Source organism: Enhydra lutris, unplaced genomic scaffold (genome assembly GCF_002288905.1).
Source record: "Enhydra lutris kenyoni isolate GAN:26980312 unplaced genomic scaffold, ASM228890v2 scaffoldscaffold54, whole genome shotgun sequence".
Lineage (NCBI taxonomy): Eukaryota > Metazoa > Chordata > Mammalia > Carnivora > Mustelidae > Enhydra > Enhydra lutris.
In genome coordinates this window covers 13298192-13320692 of record NW_019154138.1, presented here as the reverse complement: position 1 = coordinate 13320692, position 22501 = coordinate 13298192, and the positions used below count along the sequence as shown (strand labels likewise).

Below are 22501 nucleotides of genomic sequence, written 5' to 3'. Positions count from 1 at the left end.
TACTAGGAAGAAGAAATCAGGTGGGCTGGAACTTTTTCTTATATACAAAATTACATAGCACCCATTATTATTTTTTTTAAAAAGATTTTATTTATTTGACTGAGAGAGAGATCACAAGTAGGCAGAGAAGCAGTCGGGGCGGGGGGGTGGGGGAAGCAGGCTCCCCGCTGAGTAGAGCCAGATGCGGGGCTCGATCCCAGGACCCTGAGATCATGACCTGAGCTGAAGGCAGAGGCCCAACCCACTGAGCCACCCAGGCGCCCCCATAGTACCCATTATGATACTGTTGTGTTATCAGTGTTGTTGAATATACAAAGGAAGGTTGGGTTTTTTGTTTGTTTGTTTTTTGTTTTTGTTTTTTTAGGAGAGGTTTGATTATATGGTCATTTGAGTAAATATTTCCCACTAGGAGATTCAAATTTGCAAAGTGTTATAATTCTCTAGCTTGACACTGTTTTTTGCAAATGCCCCATCTCACTTCCCTAGTTCTACCTCCTAGCCTTACTAGATTGTCTGAGAGCTAGGGCAAGTTCTCTCTTTTCCTCTGCCTGGGGAGGTTTCTGTCATTAGGCTCTTTCCCACAGGGGATTTTGGGGACCTAGGACTCTGAGGTATTCATTAGGTATCATAGGTTTCCATGTTTATTCAGTCTAGGACTCTGTTTCCTACTCTGTATGTACCTCAGAATTGATGACCCCTACCTTGACCGCAATTCTCATAAGCCTCTTATTAAGCAAACAGGTAATACGTTAGATGCATGTTGTTAAAAAAAAAAATCCTTAAACAGGTCTTCATTTTGTGAACAGTAAAGTCTTTAGTTTCTGTTACTTTTAATTTTCTTCCCCTATGTTCGATTCTGGAATACAACATTAAAACAGTAAAATGAACATGAGCTTCAGAAGCAGATCGACTTGGATTCAAGTCTTTTCTCCACTGCTCACTATATACGACATTGAGCCATGACTTAATAATCAAATTTTCCCTTCCTTTCTTCCTTCCTTCCTTCCTTCCTTCCTTCCTTCCTTCCTTCCTTCCTTCCTTCTTTCAAGATTTTTATTTATTTATTTGACACACAGAGAGAAAAACATAAGCAGGGGGAGCGGCAGGCAGAGGGAGAGGGAGAAGCAGGCTCTGCCCTGAGCAGGGAGCCCAGTGTGGGGCTGGATCCAAGGATCCTGCGATCATGACCCAAGCCGAGGCAGACACTTAACCATCTGAGCCACCAATAGTGCCCTTAATTTTCAGTTTCTTAATCTGCAAAATGAAGAGTCTAGTATGTACTTCATAATATATTGTAACACTTAAATGAAATAGGAAACAAATGTATCTAGTGGAAAGTCATTGATGTTCTTCAAGACATGGCTGGATAAGTAAATGAATAAGGTTTTTTCCTTATTTTATAAATTAAGGAAGGTATAATTAGAAGGCGCAAAGTCAGTAGACATATGATATGTAAACTTAACCAACATTTCAACAATTCTATAATTGCATTGATTGAAAATAAGGTGTTAGTGTTCTGTTGTTGCTGTGACAATTTGTCACAAACATAGGGGCTTAAAATAAATGAGTACATTATCCTATATTTCTGTAGGTCAGAAGTCCAACCGAGATGTCACTGGGCTAAAATAAAGGTCCCTGACTGTTTTCCCTTCTGAAACCTCTAGAAGATCATCTTTTTCCTTGCCTTTTCAGTCTTCTAGAGATCACCCACATTTCCTGGTTAGTTTTCACAGGCAGCAGGCTTGAATCGTTGACCCTTCTGCAGCTGTGTCTCCCTTTGACCATAGACAGAAAGGGTTCTTCTCAATTTTTTTTTTTTGAGATTTTATTTATTTATCTGACAGAGAGAGACACAACGAGAGAGGAAACACAAGCAGGGTGAGTGCCCGATGTGGGGTCGATCCCAGCACCCTGGGATCATGACCTGAGCCAAAGACAGATGCTTAACGACTGAACCACCCCGGTGTCCCAGGGTTCTTCTCTTTTAAAGATCCATGTAATTCATTTGGGCTCACCTGAATAAACCAGAATCATCTTCCCATCTCGAGGTCCCCAAATTAATCCCATTTGCAAAGTCTCTTTTGACAGGTAAGGTAACATATTGATAGGATTTGAGAATTAAGATGTGGATATATCTGGGGAGGCTTATTAGCGTTTCACAAATGGAATCACAGCATTCTAGTAGTACAATTGCAAGTCATAGCCACCATTTTAAATAAGTACGGTATACAAAGATAAGTGGCTAGGATGCTTGAGAAGGATGTATTAGTTTACTAGGGTTGCCAAAGTAAAACACAACATGCTGGGTGGCATAAACAAGAGAAATTTACTTTTTCATAGTTCTAGAAGCTAAAAGTTCAAGGTCAAGGTTTTGGCAAGTTTGGTTTCTACCGACGCTTTTCTCCTTGGCTTGGTCATTATTAAAGGGTCCTGGGTCCCATTTTGGGCTCTGCTCAGCGGAAGCCTGTTTCTGTGTGCCACTCTGCCTGCTTCTGTGTTCTCTTTCTCTCTCTCTTTCTGTCAAATAAATAAATAAATAAAAACTTAAAAAAAAATTTAAAAAAGAAAATGTAATAAACAGGGGTGCCTGGCTGCCTTATTTGGTGAAGCATGTGACTCTGGGGTTGTGAGTTGGAGCCCCACATTGGGTGTAGAGTTAATTTTTTAAAAATTGTAAAAAAAATGTAATAAACTATTTTCATAAAAATTTGCCATTATTATTATTATAGGAGACTTATAGATTTCCAACAGCTTTATAGATCTGTGGTATGAAAACTGAGGACATTTTAGTTTTCAGGTTTTCTTTTCAGGTTTTGTTGTTATTGCTGTTTGGTACTTTCTCAATTTCTAGGCTTTGTTAGTGGAATGGAGACAGATTAGAGAAACACACAATCTGGCAATTTGATAGTATGTTTGGCTCCATTTTCAAATCTTTGCTATATGGATAATGGTACTTAGGAGAGTAATAGCTTTAAAAAGCCAAATTTCACATACATGCCATCCTTATAATAATCCGAGATAATTTTTTGGGGGGGGAGAATATTGCTGTTCGTCTTATTACTATTTTAACAAGAGGAAACTAAAATAGAGAAAAATTATTTTTTTTTGACAGCATCTTCTTTTTTTTAAAGATTTATTTATTTATGAGAGAGAGAGAAGGTTGTGGGGAGAGAGGGAAAGGGAAAGAAGGAGAGAGAATCTCTCAAGCAGATTCCCCACGGAGTACAGAACCTGCTGCAGGGCTTTGTCCCACAACTTGAGATCATGACCTGAGCTAAAATCAAAACTTGGATGTTGGGGCACTTGGGTGGCTCAGTTGGTTGGGCTGCTGCCTTCGGTTCAGGTCATGATCCCAGGGTCCTGGGCTCGAGCCCCGTATTGAGCTCCCTGCTCAACCAGAAGCTTGTTTTTCCCTCTCCCACTCCCCCTGATTGTGTTCCCTCTCTTGCTGTCTCTCTCTCTCTCTCTCTGTCTCTCTGTCAAATAAATAAATAAATAAAGTTGGATGTTTAATTGATTGAGTAAGCCAGGTGCCCCTAACAGAGAAAACTTAAATGACTCGTCCAAGATTGTATCTAGTGTAGTAGTCCCCTCTTTATCTGTCAGGATCCATTCCAAGTCCCCCAGTGGATGCCTGAAACTTTAGATAGTACCAAACCCCGCATCTACTGTTTGTTTCTGTACATACATACCTATGATAAAGTTTAATCTATAAATTAGGCACACTAAGAGATTAACAACAGTAACAAATAATAAAATGGGACAGTTATAACAGTATGCTATAAAAGTTTTGGGAATGTGATCTCTCTCAAAATACATGGTACTGTGCTTACCCTTTTTCTTATGATGATGCAGAAGGATGAAATGCCTACACGAAGGGAAATGAGTGGCGTAGGCGCTGTGATGTAGTTTTAGGCTGCTACTGATGGTCTGATGATTGGTCAGAAGGAGGATCATGTGCTTCAGGACTGCAGCTGATTAAGGGTAACAAACCAGGGAGAGGGAAATTGGGATAATGGGGAACTACTGTACTGTACTTCAGACTAGGTCTTTGGATTCTCATCTGTCTAAAAGGAAGAATATTTGTGAATATGTTCACTCGGCAGTCTTCTCATCCACTCTTTCATGCACCCCTACATTGTCCAATAAAACCATTTCCCTACCTTTCTTCTTTTAATTTTCTTATCAACACTTTTATCCATTCACTCATCCAGCCGTCAGCCCATTCATCTACCCATTGAGTTGTCATGGGTGAGACTTGATATTGTGGCTATTTCTGTTAAATCTGGACTTTGATCATGATCCTCTGCTTTCTTAACAAGACTTTGAATGAGACAGTTTGCAAAAGCCCAAGGGATAATACTGGGTAACACAGCTCAGTTATTATTAGGCATTGTGATCACAGAAAAGGATGATTTGCCAATGTCACACCCTATTTTATGACCCAAACTAAACTCTAGGTTCATGTAGTTCCTCTTAAACTTCATTTGCAATGTTCTTCCAAGGTCACAGCATTTTGATTATCCCAGTCTCTTTATAAATACAGAATTTCAGAGAGAGGAGATGACTGTCATTTGGTTATCCACTGTGTTCTTTCCCACTGTGCTCTTGTCAGTTATTTGGGTAACAAGATACATCCTGTTTAGCAAGTAATTGTAATTAGCACATCAGAAATTTAATTCATATTTTTGACTCCTCTTAGTTCTCTGGTTAATCAAGTTCTTTTGAAACATAAAGAACATTGACATGACGTTTTCTTAAGATTTTCCCCTTTTTCCACAGTACAACTGAATGTTCCACTGTAAATTGACCTTTTGAAAATACCCTGGATACTTTAAATATCCATATTTGTTTAAAATCCACTTGTTTTTATGGCTAATCCTGTTTTTTTTTTTAACTCTTATTCACCTTGCTTGTATTGTATATTATTGCACTGTATACTTATTTGACACAAAAGTTCCCCCTTTCATATCTCTATGTCTCTATCCATCCATCCATCCATCCATCTTTTCTTAAAACATTTTATTTTATTTTTATTATATATATGTGTGTATATATATGTGTGTGTGTGTGTATATATGTTTATATATGTGTGTATATATATATGTAGATACATATATATATATATATATATATATATATATTTTTTTTTTTTTTTTTTTTTTTTTTTTTTTGAGAGAGAGAGAGAACATGAGCTGGGGAAAGGTAGAGGGAGAGAGAGAATCTCAAGCAGGCTCCAAGCTCAGCGAAGAGCCCAACTCAGGGCTCCCTCCATCTCACAACCCCAAGATGTTGACCTGAACTGAAATCAAGGGTCAGATGCTTAACTGACAGAGCCACCCAAGTGCCCTCATCCATCTTTCTAATTAAGATAGATTCTTTTCAGAACATTTGTGGGGTGATTTGTTAATTGTTGAAAATTAAGTATGTACCAACGATTTTCACATGAGAATCTCTTAGAGTTTGTAGTTGAACTTCTGAGGACTATGTCTTGTTTAGTGTAAGATGGGGAATAGTGCTCTGAGACAGGATAATTTTTTTTTTAAAGTTTTATTTATTTATTTGACAGACAGAGATCACAGGCAGGCAGAGAGAGGAAGGGAAGCAGGCTCCCTGCTGAGCAGAGAGCCCGATGTGGGGCTCGATCCCAGGACCCCAGGATCACGACCTGAGCCGAAGGCAGAGGCTTTAACCCGCTGAGCCACCCAGGCGCCCCCGGGATAATTTTTTATGCTTTCCCAAAATCAGTCTTTTAGTGAGAAACTCTGTGGTCCTTCTAGACCACCCATTCAGCAACATGTCCATCTTTTCATTCATCCATTGATGCATGGTATTTAATGTGTGTTGGAATCTAAATAGAAGATGGCTTAGACTCTTACTCAGCCTACCTTTTATTCTATTATTTCCTTTATCCATGAATTCTCCAATAAAACCATCTGGCTACTCATCCTCCTTTCCGTGATTATCTTATCAACCAGTTAATCCATCCATCCACTCGTTCATCTGTGCACCTAAATCTAGTTTTAGTAATTGGTCCACTATGACTATTCACCCACACTCTGGCTCACACTAGCATTTATTCAATGATCCAATGCCTAGTGACTGCTGTCCCCCTAATTCTAGGCTTACAGTTATCGGGTAATAAAAAAAAATCTTAAAATTTTATTTGTTGGGGCGCCTGGGTGGCTCAGTGGGTTAATAAGCCTCTGCCTTTGACTCAGGTCATGATCTCAGAGTCCTGGGATCGAGTCCCACATCGGGCTCTGCTCTGCAGAGAGCCTGCTTCCTCCTCTCTCTCTCTGCCTGCCTCTCTGACTACTTGTGATCTCTCTGTCAAATAAATAAATAAATTCTTAAAAAAAATTTTTTTTTATTTGTTGATTATACCTCAATAAAGTTGGAAAAAAAAACCTTACAGATATATCAACTATCATTGCTTATTTAATGGGTGAATAAGTATAAAAAACGTGATTTTCGAGTGCCTTGCCCAATGGATGAGTTTCGTCCCAGATCTCATTATATTTAACTCAAGAGATAGCATTCTTTTTTTTTTTTTTAAAGACTTATTTATTTATTTGGCCCACAGAGATCACAAGTAGGCAGAGAGACAGGCGGAGAGAGAGGAAGGGAAGCAGGCTCTCTGCTGGGGCTCGATCCCAGGACCCTGAGATCATGACCTGAGCTGAAGGCAGAGGCTTTAACCCACTGAGCCACTCAGGCACCCCAAGAGATAGCATTCTTATTTTTATTATAAATCGATGTTGTCTGTTGAATTCTGACCAGGAATACAATAGGCAATACCTATCATTGTAATTCTAAAATACCATCTTCACAAGAATCGACCTTATATGCATTTTTATTTTGATATTTTAATTCCTTAAAGATATCATGCCTGTATCAGCATTAATTTTGTCACATTTTAGTCATTACAAAAACCCTAAAGGTAGGGTATTAAAACTATTATTAAAATCTTTTATAAATAAGAGTACTGAGTTTTGGGGATGTTAAGTAAATTCCTGGGTATCGTATAGTTTTTCCTAACCTAGCTCTGTTCCTCATCAGCCCCTTATTCTAGACTCTGTAATCTGAACTACTACTCTACAAATCTTTAGTTGCCTTACAGAAACATACTGACTTCCAAGCCTAAAAGATTTAATATATTCACCAGGCCATTATCAGCATATATAAGAAAAAAAAATGTATCTAACAGAAGGGAAAAGGGGAGTCCAATGTTTTGTTTTGTTTTGTTTTTTCCTGTGATTACTTAAATGTTGGAGACTCCAACTCAGCACTTAAAGGGAAAGAGAAAATCTGAGAATGTAGAAGTTCAGTGTTCTTAGAGCATTTTTAGACCATTTTGGAAGATGAGCTAAGTTAATAAGCTAGCTTTTATATGATATCATTACAAAATTAATCCATCTAATTCTCCTTTCTCTGAATACTATCGGTAAGGATGATTTGACTCCTACTATGTGTGGGTCTTTATATAAAGGCAAATTTTACTCAACATGATAGCTTAAATATTTCAAATACTATTTATCATCAGCACATTGCTTTAAAAAATGGGAACTTGCTTTATTACGGTTTGACAACGAGATATGGATTTACTGTGGCACTGACACCTCATGTTTCCAAACCTGTAAAGTCTAGACTGAAGATGGAAATTTTGCCAAGGTCATGAATGTTGGCTTGGGAAGTCTCTTGGCAAAAAGCCTGCCAGCCTCCTGTTAGTGTTCTCCTTTTGTATTCCTCTTTAGTTGAGCATTCTGCCTCTCTGAGTCTATGTCTATTACATTTCAAACTTTTATAGGATGTGAATTAGTTCATAAACTGTGCCTGTCCTATATGGTTTCTTACACATGGCTGCTAAATGTGTACATTCAATATTTTCCTTCAGGAACAAACTGGAGAAGCTTTTCCATTCTGTCTCCTTCTCTGCTAGGAAAATGGAAGGTACCCACCTAACTACTTATGTGCTCCTGATGGTCTCTCTGGAATTATGCTAAAATGTGTATGTTCTAGAATCTGATTTACTGAGTTACATTTGGATCTATCACTGTCAATTATATGTGCTTGAGAAAGTCACAGGAGCCCCTTATCCATGTAAAGTCATTGCCAAAGTGCAGGATGTTAAGATAGGTCTTGTGTAGGACCCCTCCCACCCCCGAAATTAGACTTTAGTGAGCATTTACTATGTGTCAGGTGTGATGCTTGTTGCTGGGTACGATGTTGAATATTATATGTAGACGTCCTTCCTGTGTGGAAATGATCTATCTATCTATAGTCTCAATTCAAATGAGTAGTTCAGGAAATGCATTTCTTTTTCTGACTATATTTTTAGGTCCCTACAGCCAAAGAAAGGTGTTCACTTGGACTTGCTTTCAATTTTCTGTTTCTCTAGACACCAGTTCCCACGGCCAGTTCAAGCTGTTCAATACTCACACCAGCAACTGACAGAAAATGCAAAGAACACATGTCTGAGATATAGATGGTATATCTTTGGCTGTGGCGGTGCTATAGGAAAATAAAGTTTTGCGAAGAGCACAGGATGCTGTGTTTTGTTATTTTAATCAGGGACTCTCTCTTCTTTAGCCTTTTTACCTCTTAAGACATACTTAAGGGTAACTTGGTTTATATTGAGAATTACTTTGAGAATTATTATTTCACTGGGAGCTTGTTTCTTCAGAGTGTGTGATCACAAGAGTGTTTGCCGACTTCATCTTGGGAAATGTTGGGGTGCTCTTCTGCCTATACCTAACTTTAATCCCTGCTCCTTCTTGGTGGGGAGCAGTTTGGAGATATGAAAAGAACCTTTATGCCCTATTGCTCATTCTCTTTACCTGTCTTTTCAAACTCCTAGCAGCCTAAATATGTTTCTGATTTCAATTCAAGTTCTGCATTCTTATTATCTTGGAGACTTAGGCCAAAAACTTATATTGTGTCAAAGTCCCTAATGCCATCTTTGATACTGAATGGTTGTGACCAGGATGAGATTATCAGTTTGCCCATAGCACAGTTTCTCCCTGACAGGCATAGTAGTAGATACAGAGAAGACAGTGCTAAGATGTAATTTGATTCAAGAGTGCTAAGCTTGCTATCTCCTCCAGAGGTGAGCAGATTCATGAAAAACAGGGATCAGTAAGTGACAGTTTTATGCTTCATTGATCCCTGTTAACCTCTTCAGGTTCTGAATGATGACCATGCTTTCTTAGCTAGCAACTTGGATATTTCTCAAGAGCAAGATAGGAAAATGAGACACCCTTCCATGATGTCGTTCTGGATAGAGTAGAATTTCAAATGAAGCTCTGATGTCAGAGCTAACTGATTTTCAGTTGATGAGGAAGTGATGAAGAAGTAATATGCCCTGTAGTTCACTCGATTCATCTGTCATCACTCACTCTAGAGAAAAAGGTGGCAGAATGGTAATTAAATCATCCTCTGGCATTCAAATAGGCACTAAGAGAAGAATTCATCTTCTCTAGACTCTCTTGTCCCAAGAGTACTTCAGTGTTCTGAGGGGTCCTGTGTGAGAAGGTTGAAAAGTAATCTGAACTATTTTTTTGACAGCTGCCGAAGAGATGTGGTTGACATTGAAGACTGGGGTGGGATGGAGTGGGGGCTCTTGTTCTAAGAACAGTGAGTTCTGACTATCAGATAATTGTTATCTATTATCCATCTATTACTGATCCGCTACCCATCCGTCCACTCATCCTTCCATCCACATGCCCATCTACCATGTCTTAGTTCTTATGTTGGGTGCGAAAGGGGAATACATACTCCAGGGCTTTGGATTTAGAGTAGATTTGATTTTAGATCACTGGACCTAATCATTCTAAATTCCTTTCTCTCTCCTTTTCAATCATTGTTTTGAACATCGAATGAAAAAATGTTATTTTCCCCTTTTCTTTCACATTGACTTTACTCCACAAAAACTTTCTGAGTTTCTGACAGTATGACAGACACCTTACTAGGCAGTGGAAATACAAAGGAAAATGCAAATGCAAATGCTTCTTCTTTCCTTGACTTTTGTAGTCTAAACTCATTTTAATTGGGGGGTATTATGCAAATATATGGAAGATGGTGAGGGTGTAATTATACTGATACTCACAATTCAGCTCAAGTATGTAGCTGTTCTATTATGATCCCTGAAATTGAAGACTTCATGTACAAGATTGGGATCACTCTTTGCACACCTGACACTCTCTGCTTCTGCAGCCGGCCTGTCGTGACCAGAGGGATTAGAGTTTTGTCTGGCTGTAGACATGACAGGTTGTGGGTGTCAGGCTGAACTCGAGAATCAAAAATTAAGCTTTGTTAATTGGTGTCTAAGTTTTCTCTCTGACCTCTTCTCCCTCTGTTGCCTGCAAGACCTTTGCTTACAGGCACACACCAACCTCTGTAATGTGACTAAAACAAAATTATGATAATGTCAGGCTCTTTACCGAAACCTTGTGTCTATGGACTCTTGTTATTTTTATAGTCAAATCTAAACTCCATTTGTTTTCAAAACTCTTTGTAATCTGGCCCTTGCCTTGCCTTTTATTCTTATTTTTTGCCACATTTTCACTCCTTAACTCAGTGCTCTAGCCATATTAAATCATCTTTGCTTTCTCTAACAGTGTGCTCTGTCTTTTCTCTGGATCTTTATCTATATTATTACCTGTAGCTGGCATGCATCTCCTCCCTTCTTGGAGATCGGAAGTTTTAATCATTACTTCTTTGGGGAGACCTTTTCTGTCCCTCCACACTCCATGTTATGAGTTAAGTTAAATTTCTCTGTGCTTTCATAGCCCTCATATCCTAGCCTTTAGAGCGTGCATTTGAATCTAGGAAATTGACTCTAAAGCTTATGCTGTGAAGATTGCCACTTGCTGATAGTGCATTCTGTGGGAAAGTTGCCTAAAAATCTCTGAATCACAGTAGTTTCCTTGCTGAAATGGAGAAATGCTATCTAGTTTTCCTGTGAGAATAACATTGCATTTATACATGTAAAATGTTTATCAGACAATAATAATTAGTAGCACTAAATCTACTTACCTTAAATTTTCTGTTTGTGTTTCTCTCCCACTAACCTATGGGTCTTTGAGAGCAGTAACCATATATGTGTTGTTTATAAACATTCTCTGTTCATATTTAGTAAATGAATGAGTAAGATCTTTCTGTACCACAACCTGGCCAACAAGTTGTACCTCTCAAGGAGGATTTGTAGGTGTCCCTTATCCTACCTGCTCTAGCCCTTGTGAGAAGTCCTCACACTTCCGATGATGCACAAAATGTGAAAATTTGGGGATATCTTTTGCACCATAATCTCACAGAGAGGGTCTTGGGGTGGATAAATGGATAGGAACAGCGAGGCTGCATAGAAGTGAGCAGGTTCTGACAGACTACGTGACGAACAATAAAGAAAACAGCTTGTCTTCGAGAACCTCGAGTTCTTTTGAGAGAAGTCCAGACGTAGAGTCTTAGGAGCTTTTGCTGCCTGCAAATTACTAGTCTTGCATACCCACAAATCTTTTATTTGTAATGTCAAGTTGGTTACTTGAATAACCATGTGCCAGAATGTGTGTGTGTGTGTGTGTGTGTGTGTGTGTGTGTGTGTGTGTGCATGCGCGTGCGCTACAGGAATAGGATGAACAACGGGATGGACCAAATGAGTAGAGAAACACAGTTTTCTGTGTTTCAGGAATACTGTTAGCCAGGATCTGGATTTGACTGAGATTTGCTAAAAATGAATTTCCTGAAGAAAGAGGAAGCAGTGTTTACAAAAGGTTTTTTGTTTGTTTGCTTTGCTTTTGTTTAACTTTTCCCATTTTTTTCAGGATAGAGTCTTGGGAACTTACTTTCACTTGAGTTGCAACTAGGCTTCTAGCCGTGTTTTCAGAGAGTTGCAAATGGTTGAATGTGATATAAAATTAGTTTTAGTTACTGTACCCTTACTTTGTCCACTCCTTTTTCTCCATTTCTCAAAGAGATTATCTCAGATTCCAAAATCAAATCTGCAGAGTAGATGTCTTATCCCTAAATTATAGGCAAAGTAACTGAAGCTCAAATAAATGCATTCATCTCTCCCATTTCATACAGTTAGAGACCTAAATATTAGCTTTGTTTTACTCCTTCAGAAACCCACGCTTTCCCCTTCTTCTTCCTCAGTAACTTAAACCCAAGGGACCATAAAAACCGGAATTAAGACTATATGCAATTTACTAATGAGAGGCTATTGATAAATGTAAAGAAAAATGTGGCACAGATAAGTTCCAAAACAAATGATTACACTATTTTGAATGACTTGAGTTGTCATAGCAAAAATGCTGTGTACAAGAGTTTGGCATCCCGGGATGCCTGGGTGGCTCAGTGGGTTAAGCCGCTGCCTTCGGCTCAGGTCATGATCTCAGGGTCCTGGGATCGAGCCCCGCATCAGGCTCTCTGCTCAGCAGGGAGCCTGCTTCCCCCTCTCTCTCTGCCTGTCTCTCTGCCTACTTGTGATCTTTCTCTCTCTGCCAAATAAATTTAAAAAAATATAAAAAAAATTAAAAAAAAAAAGAGTGATGCATCCCAATACCTCTGTGTCTCAGGATTGCCTTGCATGTGGATGGAAACCTCTATGAAGGATGTATTATTCAAATTTTCTTTTTTTAATAAAAATGCTAATGGAAATGTTAAAATGCACATAAATTAAAATGATCATAAATTAGGATTAATATCATATTAATGAATTATAATCCCACATTCATTAAGATAAAGTGGCATTTCAATATTTGCTCTTGTTAATAAATTTAATACAATAAATGATAGGGATACATTTGGAGATTCAATAAATATTTGATGTAATCATATGCTTTAACTTTTTAAAATATTCAAAAGTTAAGTAGGAGATCTAGATGCATTTGGATTCTTTGTTGCTATTTTATGTCTTTTTTTTATATTCTTTTCTTTTCATTTATTGAAGCACTAAATACAATTTAAATTGGTGAAGAAAGCAATAGAGCCTGTTCTGAATAAAAGTGATCCCAAGAGAACACAATGTCTTTTGAGTTTCTAGGAGTTTCTTACCACACAGGATTTTTTTTTTATTTTTTATTTTTTTAAAGGAACAAGTATTTGAAATCTGAAATCTTACGGTGCAGTAACTGGACGCGCATGCACACACACACACACATACACACACATACACATACATACATACTGAAAATATGTGCATTAAGTACCATTTTACAACTATAGTTCAATGAATTTTTCTTTTAAAAGTGAAAACTAAAGTATATATATTTTTATTTTAGTTTTTTAACAGGAGTCAGCAGAGTATAAGGAAGATGTAACATGTGTCAGGACATTCCTGTCTTCCTCTTAGGAGTAAAACTGAAAATTTTAAAAGCAGAGATTCTTTTTTTCTTAGTACCTACCGAAATGTTTCAGGTAGAGCAGGTGTTGAGTACATTTTTGTTGCCCTTGTAACTGAACTAACATGAGTTTGACCCTTGGTGAGTCACAGATAAAAATTACACCAGGTGATGTTGTTGCCCAAGTGAACTTTATTGTGGATGCCATAGGGAGTAACCAAAGCTGTGACTTCTTGAGCAAGGGTGAATGGGTTCCTTGTATTTAGGGTTAGGATGAATTTTTAGAAAAGGGAGTTTTGTCATTGGATATAGAGGCGGACCTTAGGTTGCACGCATGTGCCTTACAGAAACATGTGTACCTATCTATACATGTATGTTACATAAATGAGGCTCATGTTCCTCCTGGGGAGGAGATTTTGCTATTACAGTCGGGTAAAGGTAACTGTCAGTCACTCCATGGGTCACTCCGTGGTTCACCTGCGCAGGAGTGCATCAGGGGTTAGTTCATACTGGGCTGGGTGGTCTCCATCCCCGGAAACCTCCTCCAGGCAGTTCTTATCTCTTGAGTGATAGTTTTGATTTCCATCGTGGGATGTTATGCCCATAAGGTCTTTTGCCGAGTTAAGAGATGAGTTGGAAAGAGAACTTAAGGAAAAATGTGGAACAAAGGTCAGCAAGCTGGGAAGCAGTAAAGGTCAGGGGTTGGAGTCTAGCTGGTCACACCTTGACCTGAGATGAATCTGTATTTCTCTTGTGAAGTTTCGATTGTCCACATGGGTCCCTTGTTCTGGCCTCAGTGCTCTTCTCTGTAAAATGGGAATAATGTTCCTGGCCCAGAAGAATTATAGAGATCAAGAAAAAAAAAAAAAAAGTCCTGGAGAGTGTAAGATCTTAATATGCATCAGATTGAATTATTTTTGTTTTTATAAATGTAATAGGTAGATCTAAGTTGAATTCTGGGTCTACTGTGCTTGACTCCGTCAAATACAAACCTTGTTATTATGTACCTTGTCAAACCTCACTTTTCTCATGTTTCATGTGAAATATTTTAACTCATCAACTTTTGGAAAAATTAAGAGAATTATATAAGAAGCAAATCCCATTGTTCTTGGCGCACAGAGAGTGTGATCCGTTAAAGGTAGATAAGAAAAAAAAAAAAAAAAAATAAAGGTAGATAAGAAGAACTTTAAATAAATGCTTAATAAATGAATTTTAGTATATGTGCTGCTAAAGTGAGCACTAAATAAATGTTTAATAAATGGAAAAAAATACATACATTTTTGTGTTTTCCTCTTGATCTTTTTATCATTCTAAATGCATATCAATTTACACCAAACAGTTCCGAGTACTTTTTAAAAATTGTTATGATATATATAAATTTCATTATATTTTGTTTTGATTGATATGCATACAGTTTATAAATTCTGTGCACAGCTACTGTTAGTAAAAATTGATGAAGTTAAGATGAATGTAGAAAGAACCAACTTGATATTCAAACAGGAGGTAGTTAAAAAGTGACTTTGCAAGTTGCCCCATTGCAACAAAGTAACCAATGTCACTTTTCATTTTAGCTGCACACAGACCTGGATCCTGGGAGCAAAAAAATCAAGTATATCTTATCGGGCGATGGAGCTGGGACAATATTTCAAATAAATGATATAACAGGAGATATCCATGCTATAAAAAGACTTGACCGGGAGGAAAAGGCTGAGTATACTCTAACAGCTCAGGCAGTGGACTGGGAGACGAACAAGCCTCTGGAGCCTCCTTCTGAATTTATTATTAAAGTTCAAGACATCAACGACAATGCGCCAGAGTTTCTTAATGGACCCTATCATGCTACAGTGCCAGAGATGTCCATTTTGGGTAAGTATGCTTCCAATTTCACTGAACTATTAAGAGTCATCTTTAGAATAGCTGCTGGCATCAGGCCTGGTGTGTTGCTGAATAAAAGACATTTATTACCGTCTTATCTCTCATTTGCATTTCCAAATCCCCTTTTTTGGCCTAAGTTCCACAGCTCAATAGCTTTAGTCCCTTAGTAATAGGAACTGACGAAGCACTTTTATTAAAATATCTCTCCTTACAACAACAGTACCTCAATAGGCTGAATTTGTATTCCTCTCATAGACTTGTATTGTTACTGAGATGGATTTATCAAGATTTGTTCCAACATGCCAGACTAATCCTATTGATATTTGCTTGATGTTTAATTATTTGTTTGTGTATATTCACATGCAGATGCAGTGCATAGAGAAATAGAAAACGGTTTAGATCTGTAGTCAGCCAGATATGGATTGAGCTGGTGGGTCAAGTCAAGAGTGAATTAGGAAATCACAGTTGCCAGAGACTTTTGTAAGTGAACTTTTTGTAAGAACACTGCAGTCTCCGATGTCTCACTCTTACTTCTGCTGAGGCAGTGAAATATACATTTTATTTTACAGAGCAGTGTTTATATCAAAACACCATTTTCTTCGTTTCTTTTTTCCTTTTGTGGATATGCTTATCTATCCTCAACCCCTGCCTTTGGTTTAGGAAAACCCCAGTTCCCAGACTTGTATAAAGAGGAGAGGTTTTAGAGCTCTTCCTCCTCTGACAAGAAGAGGCAAGATCCAAAATTCAGAGTATAAGAACACAAAAGTCATTCTCAGGTATGTAATATGTGCCCTACTTTGTTTCAAATGGCATTTAAGACATCCTACAAGGATACATTTTGTGCGGCAAAGTCTGGTAAATTAGAAGCAGGGCAAATGATGAGACAAATAAAAAACACAAGTAGACGTATAAGTTGAACGCCAGAATTAGGTAAATAGGCTGGCTTTATTTGATTTCTTTTCTTTTAACCTGCAGTATAACTTTGGTAAATATACCCATTGCAGCAGCAAATGAGAATTGATTTCAGGTCTTCCTATCTTACCCATGTATTTCTCCTGCCAAGACTCCATCCACTTGGCCTATCTCTTCTGCAAGGAATTCCAGATTTTTGTTTGTTTGTTTGTTTTTGTTTTTTTTTGTTGTTGTTGTTGTTGTTTTTGTTTTTAATCAAAATCCAGTTGCTTTTCTACAGCTGGTTGAAATGACACTTTTTCATAGGGAAACTTTTATGGCTTTGGAGCAGGCAGTAAACTTTTTCTGCCATCACCATCACCAGCAGAAGAAACCCACAAATGAACAAAAACATCTCCATGTTTATACTCCCTTGAGAGTCTGATAGGCAAACAGGAACTGAGACACACAAACAGGAACTTTTTTTTTTTCCTCTTCCTTTTTTCTTTGATGAACTCATCTAGGGAACAGAATTTCCCTAATTCATCTTTTTTTTTTTTTTTTTAAATCTGGATGAGACTAAGATGTTTTAAAGGACTATTGATACCTACAATGCAAACAGAACACCTTATCTTAATTGTCTGTAAACAATGAACTGTTGATTTCATCTCATCTTTGTGATTTCTGCATCATAATGGCCACATCTATATCTTTATTGTAAATGTGTCAGACACTTCCATTTCTATGTGATATGAGTCATATACCTGATAAATATGTTGAAAAAAGAAAACCCCCAAAACTTTCGCAGACTTTAAGATCATTCAGCCAAGAAAAGGATATTAAAGATAGTATTAGCTAATGCTGTGTATAAGTATTTACCTGTAAATATATATGCATTTTCCCTCTATTTAAAAGATTTTTCTTGATAAGAAAGTAGAGAGCAAAGGAAATAATCTATTCTAACATACACAGTTATTTAAAAAAAAAAATGTGTAGCTCGTGACATCTCTTCCAAAAACCTGTGGTTTGTGCTACACTTGAAAGTGTGGTTTTTGAAGTTAGATAGATGGAGTTTTGAATCCTGGTTCCATCCCTTATTATCTGGTTGACTTTGAAGTTCAGGGAGGTTAAATTATTGGTTATTTTCCCGAGCAACAATGCAAAGATAATAATTTCCATCTTGCTTTCATTGTGTGAGAGCATACAAGGAAAGGTATGCCATAAAGTAACTAAGTGTTCAAAATTGGCTGTTGTTGTGGTTTTTAAAATTATTTTTATTAACCTATTTCCCACGTTACCTTTGGACCTTTCCTCTTGTATTGATTTTATGCATCGGGTGCCTGGTTTCTGTTTGACTCCAGCCTCTCTGGTTAAAGGAAGCAGAGGCAGCTGCACTATTTTATTGTCAACTGTGAATTATTCCCTTCGTTTCTCATGAAGGTGAATATCAGGAGGAAGGTCAGCTACTATCTCCTTTCTCTCCCCATTACCACTGTTCTCTCTCAGCCAGTCTGTTCCCTCCCCTCCTTAGTTCTTTCATTTTTCTTCCTTTACTACTGCAGAAATGCCAGCACTTGCACCTGTATGCCCTGAGGAATGCCAGCAAGGACTAGGGATTTCATTGTGCAGAAAGTGAAAAATAAAAATTCTAATTGAGAAATTTTACCAATATTAAATTGAAATGAATGTGATGTTCAAGAACTGTCTGCCAGTTGACAAGCTGTCAAGACAAAACACACATATATATTTGCCCAAATGGCAGCCAAATTATTTTAGAAATATCTTACTTGGAGTCTGGAGACACAGCTCTTTTACATTCTACTGTGAATTTCAGAACTTGATGAGAATTCACTTTAATAGCAATACCACATAAAGAGTGGCATGTGAGCTTCTCTGATTTTTTTTTTTTTGAAGATTTTATTTATTTATTTGACAGAGATCACAAGTAGGCAGAGAGGCAGGCAGAGAGAGAGAGGGAGGAGAGTTCCCCGCTGAGCAGAGAGCCCAAAGCGGGGCTCGATCCCAGGACCCCGGGATCATGACCCGAGACTAAGGCAGAGGCTTTAACCCACTGAGCCACCCAGGTGCCCCTGCTTCCCTGATTTTAACTGTGAATCCCACACTAGCATTGTTGAAGTTGGTTTTTTAATGCACATTTGCCTACGTGTACTGAGTTCCAGACAAAATAGATATTTTTAATGCCGTTGTGCATTGGAGTGAGGGGTGTTTAACCCTGGCCATATGCCTACACCTGTGTTCAGATAAAATAAACTTTTATTGAATTGAAAACAGAATCTCAGGTTATTTGGCTGCAGATTTGCCTTCTATTTGTGTAAGTGGCATAATCCATAGAAGTCTTACTTTATCTGTATGGTGTGCACAGTGATCTCTCCCTAAGTAAATACGTTTGGAAAAATTCAGTGATTATATTTGAAGTACTTGGCAGAGTTAGTGACCAACATGTATTAGTTTCTTTATAGCCATCCATTTGTGAATTACTTCTACTAGTAAGATTCAGTAAACTGATATGAATGGCTGAGTCAATGAAAAATTTCTCAGCAAGCCTTACCTTTATATTTCAAAAAGTGTGCATGTTGGAATGAACCCTGTTTTATTCAAAAGGGCATATTAGCAAAGGCAAGTGTGAAAGAATGAGAAGCCACATAGCGCTTAAGCTGGTAGGCATTACTATGTTGTAGAGTACACAGTTACTTAACAGGTAACTGGAGGTATTTTTAGTTTTCTCTGAGACTCAGGGCTTTTCTAATGATAATCAATGTATATTGAAAGGGTGCTATATGCCAGAAGCTGTGTTAAATGCTTTTAATATCCGTGACAACCCTGTAACATCAGTACTGATATTAACTTCCTTATATCTCATTATTTTTAATCAGAAAAATTGGAAAAATAATAGCTAATCCAAATCCAGATATTAAGTGGAGGAGCTGGGATTTAAATCCAGACATCTGGCTCTACCTCTCATGGGTTTAACCAGTATGCTGTACTAATCTTCGATAATATCTCTAGAGAATTTTGTTTATACGAGTACTGTGCTTCTGCTGCATATTTATAATAGTTAATATTTTTCCAAGGTGGAAGAGCACTTGAGGTCAACATACTTTGCAAATTAAATCGAAAACTAAGACAGCATTTGGAAAGGAAAAGTTTGTAAAGTATGACACAATTTTCAAGATAGGCACCTAAGCATTTGAAAAGTGTAACAACAATATATCACATAGAAATTCAAATAACAATAAAATTAATTAGGAGCCATGTGGGAACACTGGTGCTCTTAATACAATAAAGATAAAGACTAAAGAGAGTGATTGAGATTGACTCTAGAGTTCCTGGTTGTGAATGCAAATGGAGAAGGAGCTTTCCACAAAAAACATGTATCAAAATATTAGAAAAAAGTAAGTTCATTATCTTTGAATTGGAATGCATTTAATCTTAGAGAATATCTCTTGGTCTTAAAAAAAATAAAGTCAAACGTTCATTCTTAGAGAAAAGGGGTAAATGGAGTTCTGTAGAATTTATTTTTTCTTGAACAGTTTGAGATTGCGTAGTTGACTTGATACACCATCATCATGGAAAACCTTGGGAAGTCCTTCCCACATGGAAGCTTTTTTCCACAGCCATCATGATCAGAAAATTTATATCAATATACCACTGCTCTTGAAAGCACAGACTTTGGTCAAATGTCTCCAATTTTTTTTTTTTTTAACATTAAAAAGATCAAATTCAGGACTGCACATGGATTACCATTGTTTCTAGAATGCTTCCATCTGGAATGGTTCTTAAGTTGTTTCTTTTATGACCTTTATCCTTAGAGGTTATAGAAGAATTAATCTATAGAATTCCTTAGTTAGGATTTGTCTGATGTTTCCTTGAGATTAAATCCAGAATATGCATCTTTGGTAGTGCTATCACAGATAACATTGATTTGTATCAAGTGGAACAAGATTCTGATTTATTCCATTATTGGTGATAATAATTTTGATAATAATTTCATTAAGGTGTTATACAACTGTGTGCATCCACTGTGAAGGTTTTTTTTTTTCCTCCTTTTTGTACCTAATGACAACTTTGTCAGCAGATACTTTGCACCTAGGTAAATATCTTATTCTTCATCAAATTACTACCCCCCCAATTTTAGCATTCATTGAGGTTTCTTGGCTGAATTAATTATTACCATGACAGCTGCCACATGGTGGTTATACTAATTCCCTCATTCCATCTGCATTTATTACTTAACATTCTTCTCTAGGGAAAAGCTTGCTTTTCTTCCCATTTATTTGCTTGCATATTTATTTATATTAGTTTGGGCTTTTAGATTTCTGTGATAATAGTTATGAATATCATTTATACCAGACTTGTCCATGACATGCCCTTGAAGCTGATTCTATGCCCTATTGACATGCCTCTTCATTCTTTGGGTATAGTCTTATCACTGGCCAAAATGTTCTAGGCTTCTTTTGTACTCTCCCTGACCCAGCCCTGGAATTTGCCATTCATTCACTCATTCATCTATCTGTCTGTCTATCTATCTGGCTAGCTATCTGAAGGACAGCATGAGCAGAGAGAAGAGGCAGAGGGAGTGGGATTAAGCAGGCTCCCCACTGAGCATGGATTCAGGCACAGCACTTAGTCTCAGGACCCTGAGATCATGACCTGAGCCACAACTGCTTCAGTTGCTGACTGAGTGCCCCATGGAATTTGCTAACTATACAGAGACACCTGGTTCCATCTAAATGAGACTGGTATTATGGTGCCAAATTCAGGATATTGGTTGTATTTATTGCTACAAAAGTGTTGCTACTCCCAAATATTCTCAGTGGACAGAATAAAGTAATGAATGGGGGCACGTGTGCCTTCGGCTCAGGTCATGATCTCAGGGTCCTGGGATCGAGCCCCGCATCAGGCTCTCTGCTCAGCAGGGAGCCTGCTTCCCCCTCTCTCTCTGCCTGTCTCTCTGCCTACTTGTGATCTTTCTCTCTCTGCCAAATAAATTTAAAAAAATATAAAAAAAATTAAAAAAAAAAAGAGTGATGCATCCCAATACCTCTGTGTCTCAGGATTGCCTTGCATGTGGATGGAAACCTCTATGAAGGATGTATTATTCAAATTTTCTTTTTTTAATAAAAATGCTAATGGAAATGTTAAAATGCACATAAATTAAAATGATCATAAATTAGGATTAATATCATATTAATGAATTATAATCCCACATTCATTAAGATAAAGTGGCATTTCAATATTTGCTCTTGTTAATAAATTTAATACAATAAATGATAGGGATACATTTGGAGATTCAATAAATATTTGATGTAATCATATGCTTTAACTTTTTAAAATATTCAAAAGTTAAGTAGGAGATCTAGATGCATTTGGATTCTTTGTTGCTATTTTATGTCTTTTTTTTATATTCTTTTCTTTTCATTTATTGAAGCACTAAATACAATTTAAATTGGTGAAGAAAGCAATAGAGCCTGTTCTGAATAAAAGTGATCCCAAGAGAACACAATGTCTTTTGAGTTTCTAGGAGTTTCTTACCACACAGGATTTTTTTTTTATTTTTTATTTTTTTAAAGGAACAAGTATTTGAAATCTGAAATCTTACGGTGCAGTAACTGGACGCGCATGCACACACACACACACATACACACACATACACATACATACATACTGAAAATATGTGCATTAAGTACCATTTTACAACTATAGTTCAATGAATTTTTCTTTTAAAAGTGAAAACTAAAGTATATATATTTTTATTTTAGTTTTTTAACAGGAGTCAGCAGAGTATAAGGAAGATGTAACATGTGTCAGGACATTCCTGTCTTCCTCTTAGGAGTAAAACTGAAAATTTTAAAAGCAGAGATTCTTTTTTTCTTAGTACCTACCGAAATGTTTCAGGTAGAGCAGGTGTTGAGTACATTTTTGTTGCCCTTGTAACTGAACTAACATGAGTTTGACCCTTGGTGAGTCACAGATAAAAATTACACCAGGTGATGTTGTTGCCCAAGTGAACTTTATTGTGGATGCCATAGGGAGTAACCAAAGCTGTGACTTCTTGAGCAAGGGTGAATGGGTTCCTTGTATTTAGGGTTAGGATGAATTTTTAGAAAAGGGAGTTTTGTCATTGGATATAGAGGCGGACCTTAGGTTGCACGCATGTGCCTTACAGAAACATGTGTACCTATCTATACATGTATGTTACATAAATGAGGCTCATGTTCCTCCTGGGGAGGAGATTTTGCTATTACAGTCGGGTAAAGGTAACTGTCAGTCACTCCATGGGTCACTCCGTGGTTCACCTGCGCAGGAGTGCATCAGGGGTTAGTTCATACTGGGCTGGGTGGTCTCCATCCCCGGAAACCTCCTCCAGGCAGTTCTTA

General features: G+C 37.5%; 1 protein-coding gene across 1 annotated transcript in view; it reads left to right on the top strand.

The window, feature by feature from the left end:
- The window catches only part of LOC111157364 (cadherin 8), a 448629-nt gene that overhangs the window by 113527 nt on the left and 312601 nt on the right, over positions 1-22501 (top strand). Inside the window, exon 3 of the mRNA XM_022518712.1 lies at positions 14909-15203. Within this exon, the coding sequence (XP_022374420.1) occupies positions 14909-15203 (295 nt within the window). The remainder of the gene's footprint in view (positions 1-14908; positions 15204-22501) is intronic.